The sequence below is a fragment of the Botryllus schlosseri genome, chromosome 11, assembly GCF_051294905.1.
Source record: "Botryllus schlosseri isolate E-star chromosome 11, Bs_hap1, whole genome shotgun sequence".
In the NCBI taxonomy this organism is placed as follows: Eukaryota; Metazoa; Chordata; class Ascidiacea; order Stolidobranchia; family Styelidae; genus Botryllus; species Botryllus schlosseri.
Genome location: NC_137246.1, coordinates 3,840,528 through 3,857,726, shown reverse-complemented (window position 1 = coordinate 3,857,726; position 17,199 = coordinate 3,840,528). Strand labels below are relative to the sequence as shown.

The 17,199-nt window shown below is 39.1% G+C and overlaps 3 protein-coding genes across 3 annotated transcripts in view; 2 read left to right on the top strand and 1 right to left on the bottom strand.

The window, feature by feature from the left end:
• The window catches only part of LOC145449861 (sedoheptulokinase-like), a 105,296-nt gene that overhangs the window by 17,475 nt on the left and 70,622 nt on the right, over window positions 1-17,199 (bottom strand). The gene's annotated exons all lie outside the window — the stretch shown is intronic.
• On the top strand, window positions 1,297-2,204 carry LOC145449871 (acyl-CoA-binding protein-like). The gene has a single exon (XM_080328316.1). The coding sequence runs from the start codon at window positions 1,365-1,367 to the stop codon at window positions 1,620-1,622; it is 258 nt and encodes an 85-aa protein (XP_080184442.1). The 5' UTR covers window positions 1,297-1,364; the 3' UTR covers window positions 1,623-2,204.
• Window positions 2,174-16,856, top strand: LOC145449859 (splicing factor ESS-2 homolog). Its single transcript, XM_080328303.1, has 11 exons — window positions 2,174-2,313; window positions 2,929-3,094; window positions 3,575-3,716; window positions 4,396-4,527; window positions 4,587-4,743; window positions 8,744-8,924; window positions 9,861-10,100; window positions 12,451-12,616; window positions 13,461-13,612; window positions 14,422-14,543; window positions 16,625-16,856. The coding sequence occupies exons 1-11, from the start codon at window positions 2,230-2,232 to the stop codon at window positions 16,712-16,714; spliced, it is 1,632 nt and encodes a 543-aa protein (XP_080184429.1). The 5' UTR covers window positions 2,174-2,229; the 3' UTR covers window positions 16,715-16,856.

Genomic DNA, 17,199 nt, shown 5'->3' with positions numbered 1-17,199 from the left:
TTGAGTTATGATATTGTTGCTCTTGCTCATAGCTTATCTGCTCATGTAGGGCTACCTTTACCATTATTTCCTCCTTTTCAGGACATCGAAGTGTCCTACGAGGAAGCCTAAATCTTCCCCCTTTCTGGAAAGTCGTCCTCCCTAAGCGCTTTGACAGGGCTCCAGACGATGGTACACTGTACAGCGTACAGGCACAACTAAAAAATGCCATAAACGATGCGAAATCTGTGCATTTCAGGGGTCGGATTGGAAAAATGACGTTTTTTCATGTCGACACAAGAGTATTTCCTGCAAAGATTTTCAAATTACCCGTTTTCTCGTCCAATATTATAAATTTAGAGATTTGTAAAAAGTGTCCTCTTTTCCATATCTCAAAATATAGTAAACCTATGGAAATGCCTTCTCAGCTCAGTTTTAAAGTCCCGTAATATCAATTCATAATTAGGACGTGTTAACACCTATGTAACTAATTTATATAACGTTTTCACTTATTTTTTATTTCATACATGTAGCCTACTCATTTTTATTTCATATTATGAGTCATTATAGCGCAAGAATCGATGGTGTTTGAATTGAATGAAGACTCCACAAATTCTTGAACTACCAATTTTTTAACAACTTTAAATTATCTGGGTAACCCCGCCCCTGTGCTATTTTCTCCGAATATTTCCAAATTTTCAAATAAAGAATATCAATAGAAGTTCACCTTATAAGAAGAGTTAACAAATCTATCAACGTGTATAGCTTCATCGTCCATTTTAAACTTCTGATACGATAATACATTTCGAGAATTTTTATATAGACTTATTCTCATCAGACTTTGATAGGAATACAATCATGTCATGCAACTACTCCTGCACCTCTGAATTTTAAATAAGGAATATTCATCGCTATGTATTTCCCCGCATTCTTCAAAGCTTTCCGATTGACTCTCGTCAGGAAGAATCGTCAATACAAATGTAAATAACAATCCTAAAATTGATATTGAAAACAGAGTAATAGGCTACTATTTAAATTGTTATGCCATCATATGGAGGTATAAGCTGTCGAAATATATTGCAATGAATATTCTATTACGAATAATTCACATATTCTGTTGAAGTATATTCAAGTACCTCTGAATTTGTACAAATAAATTCCAGCTTGTTATTTATTTATCAATTCTCTAATTTCCAAGTTCTGTACCACAAATCATTTATTCAAGTAGCCTACCTCTGAATTTGTACAAAGAATTTCCAGTATGATATATCGATTCTCTAATTTTCTAATATTGTACCACAAATCATGTATTCAATTACATCTGAATTTGTACATACAATTTCCAGTTTATATCGATTCTCTTAACTCACCCCCATAACTTCAGCATGTCGGAAGCGTTCCAAAAAGCCGCGGAAGATGTAAAAAAGCTCACCAAACGTCCAACCGATGACGAGATGCTAAAGACATACTCGTTATTTAAGCAAGCGACTATCGGCGACTGCAACACAACAAGGCCGGGTATGCTGGACTTCCAAGGCAAAGCCAAATGGGATGCGTGGAACGCAAGAAAAGGAACTTCAAAAGAGGACGCTGAAGCTGCGTATGTGGCTCACGTTGAAGAGTTGAAGGGGAAATACGCTTAATGACATAATGGGACCATACTACTGAAACTACTAACTGTTTCTATACTACCTTAATTTAAGCAACCATATGCATTCGAGATTAACTCCGACTCATTTGGCTTACATGTGTAGATTAGTTTTGTGTTTTAATTTTTTAAACTCAAACAATTGCTGCGTCTTAGATCAAATTGTTTCTGTGTTATTGGCCATGACTGGTATTTATGTTCTTTCATTGAAATCGTACATTGCAGTGCAACAATATGCAGGAATATTCATATATGCTCATTCACGATTACATTAGGTGTGCAGCCACGTATTACCAAAAAAATTGACATTAGGTAACATATCAGTGTACAATATGCATTTTGACAAATGTCATTCATAATAGCTTTGACCTGTGTAGTGTTGACATGATATGATTTATGATATGCATTTATACAACTTTGCAAACGATTCAATTTCAGCTTGATATACCCTGGTTTCTGGTTATATCGACATGTGGCATCTATGATAAATTGCATATTATATACAATATATTAAGATGGTGTCCTCCATATTGGCAAACGCTTCATGTTCTCACCTCAACATCTGTTTAATCTTCAGGGACTTAGAATTGCTTGCTATATAAATGTCTCTTGAAAAATATGAGGGTGTGCCAGGAAAGAGGTCGTCAAAGGCGCCTAAAGTTTTGGATGAAGAAACCTATACAGAGGTCAGATATCATCATTAGTCATTTTGTAAATTATTAGTTGACGCCTAAATGATTCATATCCACAGGAAGAACTCCGAGTGTGATTTCAGTGGTATGTAGGCTACTATTATGGTCTCAATTTGACTTAACAAATAATGATGGTTCCTGGATTTATATTGGAAATGATTCAACATTTTTGTATGCTATGTGACCATCTTATGCTACTGCATTGAATATAAAATCAAGTATACTAGCAGTCATTGATGTTTCAGCCATTGTACATTGGTTTTAGATTAATTTTCTGCTATGTAATGTAGGATATCTGATTTTGAGTTCAAAATGACGGGGTTTTGACCGTCCCAAATCTACACGGACTACGCCACTATTAGTAGCGATTACTCTGAGCTGCCAATGGCTGCAACTGCAACAACATCACAGCAGTACAACCGACATGATGCCCGGCAACTAATTTTCTTTAAATGCCTGACTAGATGTTTTCTCTTTTTGAAATCAGCAACTACTCAAAAACAATAGTTAGTTTGTACAAGTTTGCTTGAGTTGCTATATGGGTGATACTCAATTTGCATGTTTGTTTTTGTATCTGTGAGCTGTAACACCATATATTGATTGTTACAGAACTTGGAAAGGATCATCGTCCGCGATTTCTTTCCTGATCATGGGCAGCTGAAAGATCAAAAAGATTACCTCGAAGCGGAGGAGAAGAAAGACTTTGAAAAGATGAGAGAAATAGCTCTCAAATACTCGACAGGACATAGAAACAAAGATAAATCGGACGTGCCAGGTATTGTAATGAATGGAATATGCTTCTCGGCAGCTTTAGTAATTTGACATATAATGGCAAAGATATACTCTGCAATCAAGGTCATTCCTAGGCCCATGATGAGTTGTTTACATCGAATTATTTGACACATAAGTGCGTGGGGCTCTTTGGTGGCATCTTTGTAGTATTATGTAAGCTGTGTGTTGTATTTTATGCTTCATTTCTGAGTATTGGATCTTTTATGTAATTTTGATCAGGAGCAAGGTCGTCCAAAATCGATGCTGCAACATACGTTTCATAAGCTGCGAGCCAATTTTGATTAAGAATTCGTATTCATGTAGAAAAGTATGGAAAATTCAAGGCAACATTAAGCTGTTGGTATATGTTTCCATAACTGACATGGTGTATGTGTAGTTGTGTATCAAATCATGTATTGCTTTATATGTCGATCATATTGAACACTGCTAAGTACGACACACGTTAATTTATTGTGTTTTGCAGGATCCGCAGTATCAATGCCTATTCCGTCTCCAGCAACATTCGAAACGCCAGTCATTGAAGGCCAATGTCCTCCTAGCGCAAAAGTCAACAGAGCACGTGACGATATACTGAGAAGCAATGCAAATAAGAATGCCAATTTAGGGTAAGGATTTCTACCTGACAGTGCAACGTCTGCTGACCATGTTTGAGAGCCTCGATATTCTTCCAATTTCAAAAAGATAGGCTATGGCTAATTAAGACATGCAACAGTGCTTAATGGATCAACCCTAATCGTAGATAGCTTTGCTACACTCTATGCTTGGAGTCCAGGGAATAAAGCCAAGTAAACTGATTCTGGATATACAGAAAATCCGGACATTAGTCAGTAGGTGTCTAGGTGATCGCTGAGGAATTTTTAATGTTAATCCGCAAATCTTGGAAGTCCATGAATGACAGCCTGTGAATTAGCACAATTCTCCTGTTTTGTCTGGTTAAGACAGTGACAGTGTCGTAATCGGCACAATGAACCTGTGTCAGGGTTAGCCTACTGTGTGACTGAGTTTAGAATTCAGCTGGACAAAAGTCCCGCTTGCTTGTTTGGTATGGTAGTTAAGTTTGAAGAGCTTTTTGGAGGCACAAAACATCAATATACAATTGAATAATATATATTGACAAACCCGATGTCATATTTGGTGATACGATTGTTGATATACATTATACAATGTTCTTTCCAAGTCTCTATTAGTTGCTGACGACTCCCATGGTGAGTGTTATTTGGGTTCATTTCAATATGAATTTATTATTTAATAGTTGAGTTTAGATGTATTTCATTTCTGTTTCAGATACGAAAAAGAAGATGCGTCTGCAAGTGAAGACGGCAACGTAAAGGAAAAAGACAGGGGCAGCGGATTGAATGCGTTTTTATCCAAATACACAAGCGAAGATAACGAATCTTTTGAAACTATAATGGATAAGTAAGACTCCAATGCAATACCCGTTATCTGTCAATGTATTTGGGGAATTGCCTTTCTAGCGCTGACGAAGCCAGGAAGAGAAAATATGCGTGGCTTTACGACGCCGAGAAAAACGCTTTGGAGAATCAGAAACAGTACCTGATGCTGGAATATGAAGCTAGGCACAAGGAGAAGCTTTTGGCCATCGAGAATGGATCGAGCGAATCAGACGAAATTGTAAGTTGGCCATCGGTTTTTGTGCTCGTACAACATAGTCGTATGCTCTGATTGGCTGTTCCGTAATGTTCATCTTGAGGAAATAAATAATGACTAAATCTAGATTACTTTTTGCTTTTGATGTTAGCTTGTTCAGATTCCTATTGTCGTAAAGCATTTGTTAAATTGACCATATGCTTAGCGCTGTTCAATCGATTTGTGAAGTGGTCAGGAAATATTGCTTTGGTAGCAGTATCGTGACATCCTGTTTGTTACAGCACAAGTATGCAAGTTTCATGAAGGCAATATATGTTTTGCCTCCTTTCAGATCAATAATTCATAGTTTCATCATGTCACAATGCATGTTGGTCTAATTATATAGAGAACCATTCCGATATTCACCATATTTTATTCTTTGAAGACCAGTGTTTCCTACCTTGTGTAGCATTCTGGTTGCCTGTGATGCGTATCCTCCGATCATTTATGATGTAAATATACAGTGCACACATTTATTTCGGCATATAACTGGCACATAGTAGATCGATGTCGGCCCATGCAGTACATCCTCTTGAACTTTGCGAATAATTGATTAGCCGGCCCTTGCTGCAATATGTGTTATCAATTTTCAAAGCCGAAGGTTATTCATTTCCGTTTCGAAAAGCGGCAGTTAGCACAATTTGTTTGCCATGAGGTCAGATAATATTGCTGTCATAAGCATGTAGATTTCATGCGTGATATTGCAGTCGTGCAAATATTCATGACCCGGTCAATAGCCATTAGCCACCTTCCTGTCGGCAAAATGTAGAGTGCAACAGAGATTGTAGTGAATCTTGCATGAGTAATCTATATTCCATATGAGACTGGGAGTGAGAAAAAGGATTCAAGTTCTCAAATCTGAGTCATGTAATATTTGTAATTTTTCGAGTCAAATAGGAGAGATGATTTTTTCGAGTACTGAAATTATACGCTCTTCCGAACAGGGCTGTGGAGTCGGAGTCGGAGTCGGAGTCTGGGTAATTTTCGCTTGATGGAGTCGGAGTCGGAGTTGGAGTCGTGAAAACTATAATAGCTGGAGTCGGAGTCGAAGTCGGTGGAAAAATACTGACTGGAGTCGGAGTCGGAGTTTGTGATAATGACTCTGACTTCGACTCCGACTCCGACTTCAACTTCTCTATCATGAAAACTTTTGCTTTCAAATAATTTTCAATCGAATTTTTATGTACCACCAATCACTGTTATTATTAACCATACAGATCAGGCGCGGCCAGCCCGTGGCACGCAGGCCAAATTTGGCACACGAGACGGTTAGGTGTGGCCTGCGAGGTAATTCTCGAAATTATTTATGACATCAGGTACAATTGCAAGGCCAACCAAAATTTGATTAGCATGACCGCGAAATTTGATTATGACTAAAACAACAGTTCTGATGCATTGGCGTATCCAGAGGCCTGCCACATTTCTCCCAGATCTTCGTATATGACTATAAAGTAGAATATTTCATAGCAGATTTATTTGACTTGAAATTTTTCTCGGTATTTCGCATGATTCATTGTCACTAGATTTCTTGCTTTTAGTATTTGAGCACCCTTCTGAAAATTATAAATTCATACTATTCACAGAATTGAGTCTAACTATATACGCAATTAGGAGATAACGTGTCGTCCGACATGCGGCTTCGCTTGTGCACTCGCAGCGAGATCGTTGACAAAACATTTGCACAAAATGATAGGGCATGTTCACTGATACCGTCGATTTTGCTATGTCCAAACGTCAAATAATCATGTCCTTGCCAAATGAGCCCATAAGTGGTATACAGATGCGACATATGTTAGCAACATATTTATTGATATAATTCAGTCATTATCTTGCAAAAAAATTTCGCGGTTCGCGCGACCAGGTCCTGATTACGCACTGCACAGTTGCATGACATATTGGTATCAATTTTAGAGCGTATTATTATAAGTCTTGTTTGCAATGTTACCTAATTCGGTTCGCACCTACCGGACGACTAAAAAAAGGTTATCAACATTCTAGTTACCCGCGCAATGGTTCGTAAATCTCATGTGTCCCTTTGGCCGAAAAAGTTGCCCACCCCTGATATAGATAAAATTATACATTACTTGCAAATTACAACTCAGTTGCACAGGGGCAGAAAATCGCAATACGCATTTTCGCGATGCAGTCAAAATTGATGCAAATTTTGGAATTATACCATGATACTGTGACCGAGCAAATGCATCGGCTGGTTTTGTAAAATTGTAAAAATTATGTAAATATGACCAAACGATGCTTCCCACTTGACAAAATTAAAAATATTTGTTGTGTAGCTTATCTGTTTGGGTCGAACAAATGATTAGGAAAGACTGCAAGTCCCAATCCTTGAATACTTGATTAAGTACATGTAGACTAGACATAGGCTATGGTCTTTAACTACTTAACTAAATTCCATTTATGACCAATGTCTGTAAGTAGTAACAGTGCGTGTGCGGGTGCGTGGTAATCAGGATAGTGTGCAATGACAAAATTAGTAAGTTCAATCTTTTGGTTGCTGACTCATACACAAGAGCTACACTTGGATTTTTATCTACATTTTTATTATACAGGATTGGATATCTGCCATATTTGAATGATTCATACATTTCAGGATATTAGAGAGTCCATGTTATAAAAACTTGAAAAAGGAAGGATATTTAGCAAATCTTTCTTTCATGTTAATTGCATAGTGGATAATTCCAGCTGTTTCACAATGAAACAATTTAGCATGCCACCGTTAATCATATGTTTGCATGTGTTTAATGGTTGTATTATAGTCATTCAACCGACAATGTGGCATATAATTTTCGAAGTAAATTGGTAATAGTGCTGGAGTCGGAGTCGGGAGTCGGAGTCGGTACGTTTAAAGACCCAGGAGTCGGAGTCGGTATATTGAAAATGTGTGGAGTCGGAGTCGGAGCCGGAGTCGGTGGTAAAATTTACCGACTCCACAGCCCTGCTTCCGAATAAGAGTTATATCATCAACGACATATAGTGTCGGCCCTATTTTTCCCGTTGTGAGAGCCTTAAAACCTCCATTACCGGCTGTAGTAGTAATAGTATCTAAACAACACAAAGCTTGGCATATAACTGGGAACAACATTACGGTGAAGTCATGATCGACCCTCAACATTGTCGTAAAGTGAAATGAGAAATGGTAAAATGACCTCTAATGTGATGTATTAGATATATACAATAGGGCTCTTCAAAAATGACTTTTTTACTCAAATCGTACTGGCTACTTGATAAAATTGTTAGGTTACCTAATTTAAGCCTACACACCAAATTTGGTTCAATTCCAACCAGTGGAAGAGGAGTTATTGCCGTCGAAAAATTTGGATTGGAATAAAATAGTATTTACGGTGAGCAGAACTATAATAAATAAACAAAGAATCGGTCACCGTAAATACTATTTTATTCAAATCCAAATTTTTCGACGGCAATAACTCCACTTCCACTGGTTGGAATTGAACCAAATTTGGTGAGCATCGTTTCTATAGACAGCCTGACACTTTCATGGGGTGAACAGAAAATTTTCAAATTTTTTATTATTTATTTTTATATAGTAAATAGAAACTTTCTTCTCCTGTAGCAAAGCGGTTACTGGCTGGAATTGAACCAAATTTTGTGTGTAGGCTTAAATTTGGTAACCTAACAATTTTATCAAGTAGCCAGTACGATTTGAGAAAGAAAGTCATTTTTGAAGAGCCCTAATATACAATGTATTATGGCTTTATTGTCATGTTGGTTGCATAAAATGAACATATTTGAACTTTCCGCATCATCCAGACAGTCACTACATCATAATAAGTGATACTCGTATATCTCGGGTACCGGTGCACCTGAAAAGTATCAATGGTCATGATTTGACGCTACTGACGCATGTATAATTTATATGTACGCTATGTGACGAGACTCGCTGCTGTAAAATTTGTTCTGTCACCGCATAAACCATGGCGATTGCATTGACCTTTCGCTTGCTACCAAGGTGCCACTAAACACGGAAGGGGATTGTGTCTCGGATACGGTTGAAAACAAAAAGTCAACAGGCGTTGTCGCAGGTGGCGGCACGTCGCTCGTCCTTCCAGAAACGGACGACGAAAGGCGGTCGCTCGACGTCGATACGTGGACTTACAAAGCCAAGAATCATTTCATGTACTATCCAGAAGGTAGGCGTCTTCGCAATGTCTGTAGTTTCCTTTGCCTACCTAGTCCTTTGTATCGTTTTACTGAAGATGTAATTTTCACATTAATTTTTAAAATATATTCGTAATGAAAATATATATACCTCAAGCTTATCGAGATGACGCTCTTCAGGGACCCATGTCGACATGACAATACGGGCCCTATTATCCAGTCCATATACAATTCGGCCTGTTATTGAATTCGTATTGGTCACCCGATCAATTTAATTTTTGTGGATGTATTATTTTCGAAGTGGTCTGGTGCACAAGGCCTAAGTAGTTAAGCGCCGTTAACCACACATACAACACACACTCTTCAGGGACGATCGTGGTTAAATAAGGAATTTTATGAATATGAGAGTAACTGCATAGTGTACAGCCGATAATGCTGTCATTGAACATAATGCAACATGATAGGCAGGCAAACCGTAAGCCGAAATGTGGCTGATTTTGAACTTGACTCTGATATATATGGAAAAATACGGACAGCCAAGCTGATATAAATGGAAAAATACGGATGCCAAGCAAACCGCGAAATTAGTAAACTTAATATTGTAACTTATTCACGACTTTTTTAAGGCTAAAAAAGTTCGTCATGGCCTCATTGCCGAAAATAAGGACAATCTTTGCCGGAAATTGCGACAAAATTTGGACACAAATCAAAAATAAGGACAGTGTAGTTTTATAAAAACGTCACCCTTCAAAATAACGGCCAATCTTTGGAATATAGGAATAAGTATATTATGCCCGTGTGTGTTTGTGCTGTATCGAATATCGATGGCTTGGAAAATCCCTGAAATGACCCAGTGCTGTCATTCCCCGGGGCATTCCGCGTTGCCATTCTTCTGCCAAGGGACACTTCCACTGTTCTTGCTTGTGGTGGTATTTTTCTTGCAATTCCTGACCACACGAATATCGCAGGCCTTCCGAGCGACGACGCCATTTTCAAAAAGCCGTACGAGATCGAGCATACCAACACCCGGTTTCCGACGGACCCGTTTAAAGACGCCTTGGACCGGACCAAACTGGTCGAGGCCGCCGCGGAGAACGCAAAATTCAACGTCGGCGAGAGGGTGGGACACGACGGAAAGGCGATTTTAGCCGCGGCGTCCCCGAGCGTGAACGGATTTGGGTTTGTGGCGACACCTTCGCCAGCTCCAGGTTTGTGAAAACTTTCCGTTCTCATCGGATACCAGTTGTCAATATTTGACAGGCGGTGCGTGCGTTGTTTGATGGATGTGTTTGTGCAGTCGTGTTTGATGTTGATTGTGTAATGAACAAACTCAGTTCGTCTGAATACGCTGTGCAATCGATTTCAACGACGCGAAGTCGGGTTACTCGTTTAATGAGAGCTGTCGTAATATATGTTCGGATTTTAATCGCTCTAGTTCAGTGACTCTTAACTAGAGCCCGACCGATTATCGGCTCGCCGATAATATCGAGTCGATATCACGCTTGGAGAGAAATATCGGTATCGGCCATTGAAGGTAAAAAAATATCGGCCATTTTCGTGACGTCACAACATGGTAGCAGGGAGTCAAGAGAAGTCGGTGAAAGACGTGAGGACGGTCAATTATAAAAATAAATGGCAAAGCTGCATATAGTGCATACTGCATACAGGGCAGTAGGCGTGTCTATCTGAATATCATAGATAACTAACCACCGTTATGCCCCACTGACTTCGTGGGAATCCCCCTTCAGTAATCGATCAGCAAAGACAGAGAGCAGCTGGTTGGATAGTTGTCTGCAGAAGATTTCAATCAGTAAGAGAAATGAGAACTTCAATCATGCTGGACTGACCCTCGTAATGATAGAGAAAAGCGTCGCGTCGAAACATTTCCCGGTTCGGTACCAACAGAGCTAATTATACCAGTAATGTATGAAGTCGTCTGACTGAGGCCTGCGGCTGCGGAGCCACCATGATAGGAAATATGCGAGCATAGAGGGCAAGAAAATCGAGTAAACGTGGAGTAAAGCCAGTAATTGATACGAAAATTTTTGATTTCATGATGACATTGGCCAATTCTGACAAAAGAGTGTAAAATATTGATCAATTGATTGGTAAAATGCTGGTCAAAGGCCCATGGGGGATGGATGGAGCAGTTGCAGACGTGGAAAATTTGAGTTCTTTTGCACATTCTCATCAGCTATTTGTTAATGATGTGCTGAAGGCTCCAGGTGTCAAAAGAATATCAATATCAATATTTGGTTAAACCATTGAAGGAAAGATCCCCTGCAAGGGAGCGGTGGAACCGAAATGAAGAAAGATTTCCTGCTGTGCCAATAACTATGCTACCAAGTGAAAGACTGCTCACTGTGTTTAGTACTATATACATCATCTATGGAAGACCACAGAAGTTCACTCCTTGGAGAAAGGGCCGAGAAATTGTGCTTCATGAACTGTAATCTGCAACTGCTGGATAGCTGCTTTTGATACATTTTTATAGTTCCTTGATCATTTATTTCATGTTCAAGCATTTCAATGGCTGTAAAGTTGTTGAAAGAAATGCTCTGAGGTGTTAAATATGGGCCTTGAGCTAGATTCCATATCTTTTGAATATCGGGGTTATCGGTGGAGGTACTGGATATCGGTCTTATCGGTATCGGCTCAGAAATCCAATATCGGTCGGGCTCTACTCTTAACCTTTACTATCCTTGTGAACCCCAAGTTCACAAAAATGAAAATCTACAACAATACGGCACACATCTAATGCGTTACCAGAACCACTGCCCGGTAGGGCTGTTCAAAAATCACTTATTCTCTGGATTACAGCCATTCACTCATTAAATTGTCAGGTTACCCTGGTAACCCCATGAAATAGTTCAGGTGTCTTCAAAGACGATGCAAAACAAATTTGACTCAATTCCGACTGGTAGAAGCGGAGTTATTTGAGTCCTTGATTGGTGGATAATCCGAGAATTATCAACGAAAACTACTAGTTGGAATTGAGTCAAATTTGTTTTGCACCGTCTTTGAAGGCAACTCAACAATATCATAGGGTTGACAGAAAAATTTGAAGATTTGTTTTAATTTTCCTGAATAAGTTACCAATTTTAATCGGCTCTGCGGAGGCTTCTACTAGTTGGAATTGAACCTAATTTGGTAACCTAACAATTTAATCAGTGAAGGGTTGGAATCCGGAAAAAAAGTTATCTTTGAACAGCCCTACTGCCCAGTAGTATCTTTTTTTTTTGGCATCCCAAACCCGATATTGTCACTGTTTTCATAACTTTGCTCGGGTACTTCTGTGAGTAAGCGACACTTGCGCAATGCGCATGTGCGTTAAGTTTAGGGTCTGAGTTTTTAGGATAGTGCACAAGGTTGATTTTGTGCTCACATACTCGAGTGTCAGGTGTCCAAATGTCGTTTTTCATTGTGCCGCACACTCAAATGTTTGGCAACCATTTTAGGTTGCTTTATATATTTGTTTCCTATTTGGAAATGCAGTTTTTTCCATGAAAATGTGATTGATGGAGTCCTCTTGTTGACATTCTTTGCGTTACCTTGCAGGCGTTAACATGTCTCCGATCATGACTTGGGGTTCTGTGGACGGTACCCCGGTGAGGATTGACGGCTCGGGCACGCCGACGCCCGGCCCTTCGTTCAAGTTTCCGAAAGAAAGCCGCCGCGACGAATTGATGTATAAGATGGTCGACGATCACACCAAGAAAAACAGGTCCGGTAACCTTTTGTTATATGATTTTTGAATTATGTATTCATATTGAATATAACCCGAATATTTTCAGCTGACATTCGCCAGGGGTCATCGTCAACAACTAGTAGACGAGTGTCAACTGAAAATATTCAGTTTTATTTCAATACAAATACTGGTACATCATTCTCATTGAATGGTATATTGAAGTTCTATACCTCCAAGAGGCTCTGCAAATATATATATCTGTTTAGTGACTTTGTGGAAAACGATGCCAGTTAAACGTCATCCAAACTGATTCCGTATCCGCTAGCCGTTTTGAGGGTTAATCATTACTCGTTACTGGAGTAATACTTGTAATGATGTGGAATTCAGATAGAAGTAACACTTGCTAGGGTACATCAGAGCTTGAGCACGGCCTGTATCAGGTTTTTGCGCCACCGATACTGCTGATATTACATATCATAGCAGCGTATGTCCATTGTTTCAAATTTTGAGATCCATTTTTGAAAGTTATAGAAAACCAAGTTTTGTAAAATTTTCAGTTTTTTCAGCCACATTGTGTCAAAGTTAACCACGGCCATGGCCAAGATATAACTGAAAAAAACTGTAAATTTAACATTTAAAGTTAGTTTTCTGAAACTGCGTAAAATGGATGTAAAACTGCTTTGATTTCACAGCAACGATAGTTTCTGGCGATGGTCGACGAAATATTAGGGTCGGTGCTCCTTGCAACCAAATTCAGTGTGCCCGAACGAGTAAGGTCATGAAATTTGGATAAAAAACGGTTCTAGCACACACTGTCCTCATAAGCCGCTACCTGCTCTGGTTGTGAGTGTTTCGATTCGAACAGCCTCTTCCCTGACAGGGCAAAGAAGCAGGCGGCCTTGAAACAGGTCAAAAGCAGTCTGCTGGCCGGCACCCCGAGACGCGTCGGGTCCATCATGAGCTCGGAACGGATGAACACGCTTTCGCCGGCGGCCAAAAGATTGGTGACGGGGAATAAAAAGCTCGGACTGAGTGAGTGGAAACACTATTTTTGAACGGGGGTAAAAGTTTCAGAATTACGGCAGACTGGGGCAACTACATAATTCTAGTTGTCTAGTCAGAGCAAAATTCCGATTATCTAATTCTATTCTAATTTGGGTCTCTATGTTCTAATGTTAATTGCAACCTAATTTCTGGTTTTCCTGAAAATGTTAAAGGAGAAATGTAAAATGCGAAGCAAGCCATGCTTGGTGTGCATCAGGGTTGTAACCAAGTCGCAAGGTTTTTTGTCACAAGTCAATCTCACTTTTATATTTTTGAGTCGAGTCGAGTCATTTTCAATTCCCACCGAGTCAAGTCCGAGTCCAAGTCAGCGAGTAGAGGATCGAGTCCGAGTCATTGTGTTGACTGCTCAGTTTCCAGCTAAAGTCTTCCTAAACCCACTTTTTTAACTCTGTTTGGTGATATTGAATGGTTCACATTTATAATATATCAATTTTCCTCACTTTTAGCAGTTTCTGGTCGCATTTTCAGGCACCAGTACCAACAAACGAAACCCCAATAATGTGTTGGCTTCGAAATTACAATGAAATGTCGGTCTTGACCGTCTGAATCCCGAGTCAATGACTTGCTGAGAGTCGTGCGCAATGACTCGAGTCCAAGTCGAGTCAATACACAGATTGACTCGAGTCGAGTCATTTTCGTATTTTGAGAAAATGACTCGAGTCGAGTCATCCTTAAATCGTGACTCGAGTCATTACAGCCCTGGTGTGCATACATTTTCTATTCTCATGTTCTCTCGATCGGGAATGGTTTTTCACTTACGTCCAATTTATCAACAGGTTCCGATAGACGGTTGAAGCAATCCTACACTCCGACTCCCACTATGACAAAACGAAGAGGCGATTTAACGCCAATTTCAAAGACGCCAACTCCAAATTCGAGAATCGGCGGAACGCCGAAGGTAGGCATTACTCTTGTAAAATCTTGATGGTGAAAAGGGATTTCGATACAGGTGATTACAAGAGAGATGATTTATTTCAGCGATGGCACAACAATATGTTAACCGGAATGCCAGGGCCAACAAAACCTTGTTCGTTCTCGAGGCTTGACGCCGAAATATAGATATAAAATGAATAAATAAATAATCCACGGAAGAAAGCCTCATGACTACACCAAGACCACACATAGTTGATTAGAACTTCACAATACTTTAATAGCAGTAGCGTATATTCATGTGAAATGAATGAAGAGAGGATCCCACAAGAGACACCATGCATATTGATTGTTGTTTTACTTTCCCGTAACACAGAGTATATTTACACTGAGCACAGAGCCGAACACAGCAATGCATGTTATACTTATATTTTAACGAGAGACTACTAAGAGCTTATAAGCCTAATCATGGAATCCAATGTAGCAGCAAGGATTAAATAATATGACTGACTTTATATACCACAAAACGACTTAACCGTAGGATTATATATCTACAGAGGTGGTCAAAGTAGTCTAGAAAGCTACTCAAGTAGAAGTAGCGATGAAAAAATCTGCTCAAGTACGAGTAGAAGTACTTCTTTAATAAGCCACCTAAAACTACTTGAAGTAGAAGTCGAATTGACTGACTTTAAATCTACTCAAGTAAGTAAGTATTTTTGAAAACAGTCTTAATTCGTTCTCATGGACTGTTAAAAGCTGCAAATCGAGCTATGAGGAAGGTGCAGAGAGCTTGATTCGTATTGATGCATCCCAGCAGGTATGATTTTTCGACAGAATAAGCATTCTTTCGCATCATGGGATGCAAATTATAGTATTGACATGAAAATATACAATACTAACCCTCTGTTTACTATCAATCAATCAGGTTTATTAGTATTTTCATCGTATCAAAACATCACAAGACTGCGATACAATGAAAAGATAGGAAGGTGTCGAAACAACTTGGAGTAGCCATCAAGCTCAGACACCCACCTTACTAGAAGACCCCGTTTTGGAGAATATCATGGCATGGCGCCCTACCCCTTATGATAAGGCCCCAAGTTTAGGCGAAGAGCAATACGTAGAAGTTGTATCGGATACGGTTTCATCACTTTGCGCGATTAGTATATACCTTAATAACAAATATTGTGGATTGTAAAAGTTAAATTTAGTGTAGATTTATTTTCGGAAAATAAGAGGCATTTCTACACTTGCTTTTATGCTTCAACATGTATGTTCTGCAGACAAAAGAACTGAAAGTAATTAGGACTCAAAGTATGATACTCGTATGAAGTATGAAACAGAAATACAAATACCAGTTCTAAAATATATTTCACGTCTTCTGTCCATAAAGCTTCACAGATGATCTGCTATAACAAGTGTAACGCTAGAAAAAAAGCTGGATTTTCCAGATTAGCAAGACACGTCATAGGCTGTTAGATTACAATATGATATAGGTAATTGCTAGATTGCAAAATGGTCGTTTCAAACGTTATGGTGAGCCATATTTACTGTGATGAAATGTTTGATATGGGCGACAATGCGGTGTGAGCGTAACCAAGCAATCCGGTACCTAAATTATGTTCGCTGATACTTTCGTGAAAACATATTTGTCACTCCACAACTACTGTCCGTGAAGCGCAACAAAATTTCTGGGCTCTACTTGACTTTTATGAATAACAAATGTTGGTACTCCGTGAAAACAGCCCCAAAATTCTTCAGGCTATCTTTCGTATTGGGGAATTAAGCTACTTCTACTTGACAAACTGAAAATAGCGAAAAGTAAGTAAGTAGATCACAAAATATTATGAAGTAGAAGTAGAGAAGATCAGATCTACTTGAGTAAGTACCAAAAGTAAAGGTAAACTACTTGAGCACTTCTAAAAAGTAGAAGTACTTCGCTACTGACCGCCTCTGTACATCTATATAGGTTGTTAAATTAAACGTGGAAAGTTGTGTAACTTCAAAAGATTGTTGCTTACGGGTGACGTTAACAATCAGGAATTTCGCCATGAACGATATAGCTACCTAGATACGATGACTTAGCTAACTCTGTACCTTTGCTTACAGGAATCTGGTTCTAACACACCGTCTATTACGGATAACTTGCTCGATATCCCGAGTAAGAAGAAGAAGAACAAGGCTGCAGATTTCTTTTGAATTGCGATGTCAAGAAATTGCTTGTGCCTGCCCGTAACTCATCACTGTGATTGCAATATCGACTTTCTACTGTTTGTGACAATACCCATCTCTTTTTGAATACTTGTGAACACAAATACACTGCTGCACCAACGCGATTTTATTTCCTTGCATTTCAAATTGAGGATGTTTGTGCATAATGCATAGATTATTTCTGTAGGGTTACTCGGGGTAACGTGGTTCTGGATTTGTTACAATCTGATTAAAACCTTGCTATTTATATCACTTACACTAAATAAAATGCGTGCGAGTCATCATAGAGAAGCTGTTTTGAACCTGCAGATCGTGTGCCGTTTCCTTAGCGGATTCAAAGGTACTGGTTTTATCCTATTAACCAGACTGTCTAATATGCCGTGACTAGGCGTGGGCAAAATTGGTGACTCATTTTTCCAGTCAGCTTATCAAATTTTAAGTAGCGTCGGGGACCATTTTGCAATATGAGATTT

Excerpts from the sequence above, each read along its gene's own strand:
- LOC145449871 (XM_080328316.1), top strand. The coding sequence starts at position 1,365 with ATGTCGGAAGCGTTCCAAAAAGCCGCGGAAGATGTAAAAAAGCTCACC.
- LOC145449859 (XM_080328303.1), top strand. The coding sequence starts at position 2,230 with ATGTCTCTTGAAAAATATGAGGGTGTGCCAGGAAAGAGGTCGTCAAAG. Across the intron at positions 3,717-4,395 it reads AATAAGAATGCCAATTTAGG|ATACGAAAAAGAAGATGCGT; the intron begins GTAAGGATTTCT and ends TTTCTGTTTCAG. Across the intron at positions 13,613-14,421 it reads GAATAAAAAGCTCGGACTGA|GTTCCGATAGACGGTTGAAG; the intron begins GTGAGTGGAAAC and ends ATTTATCAACAG.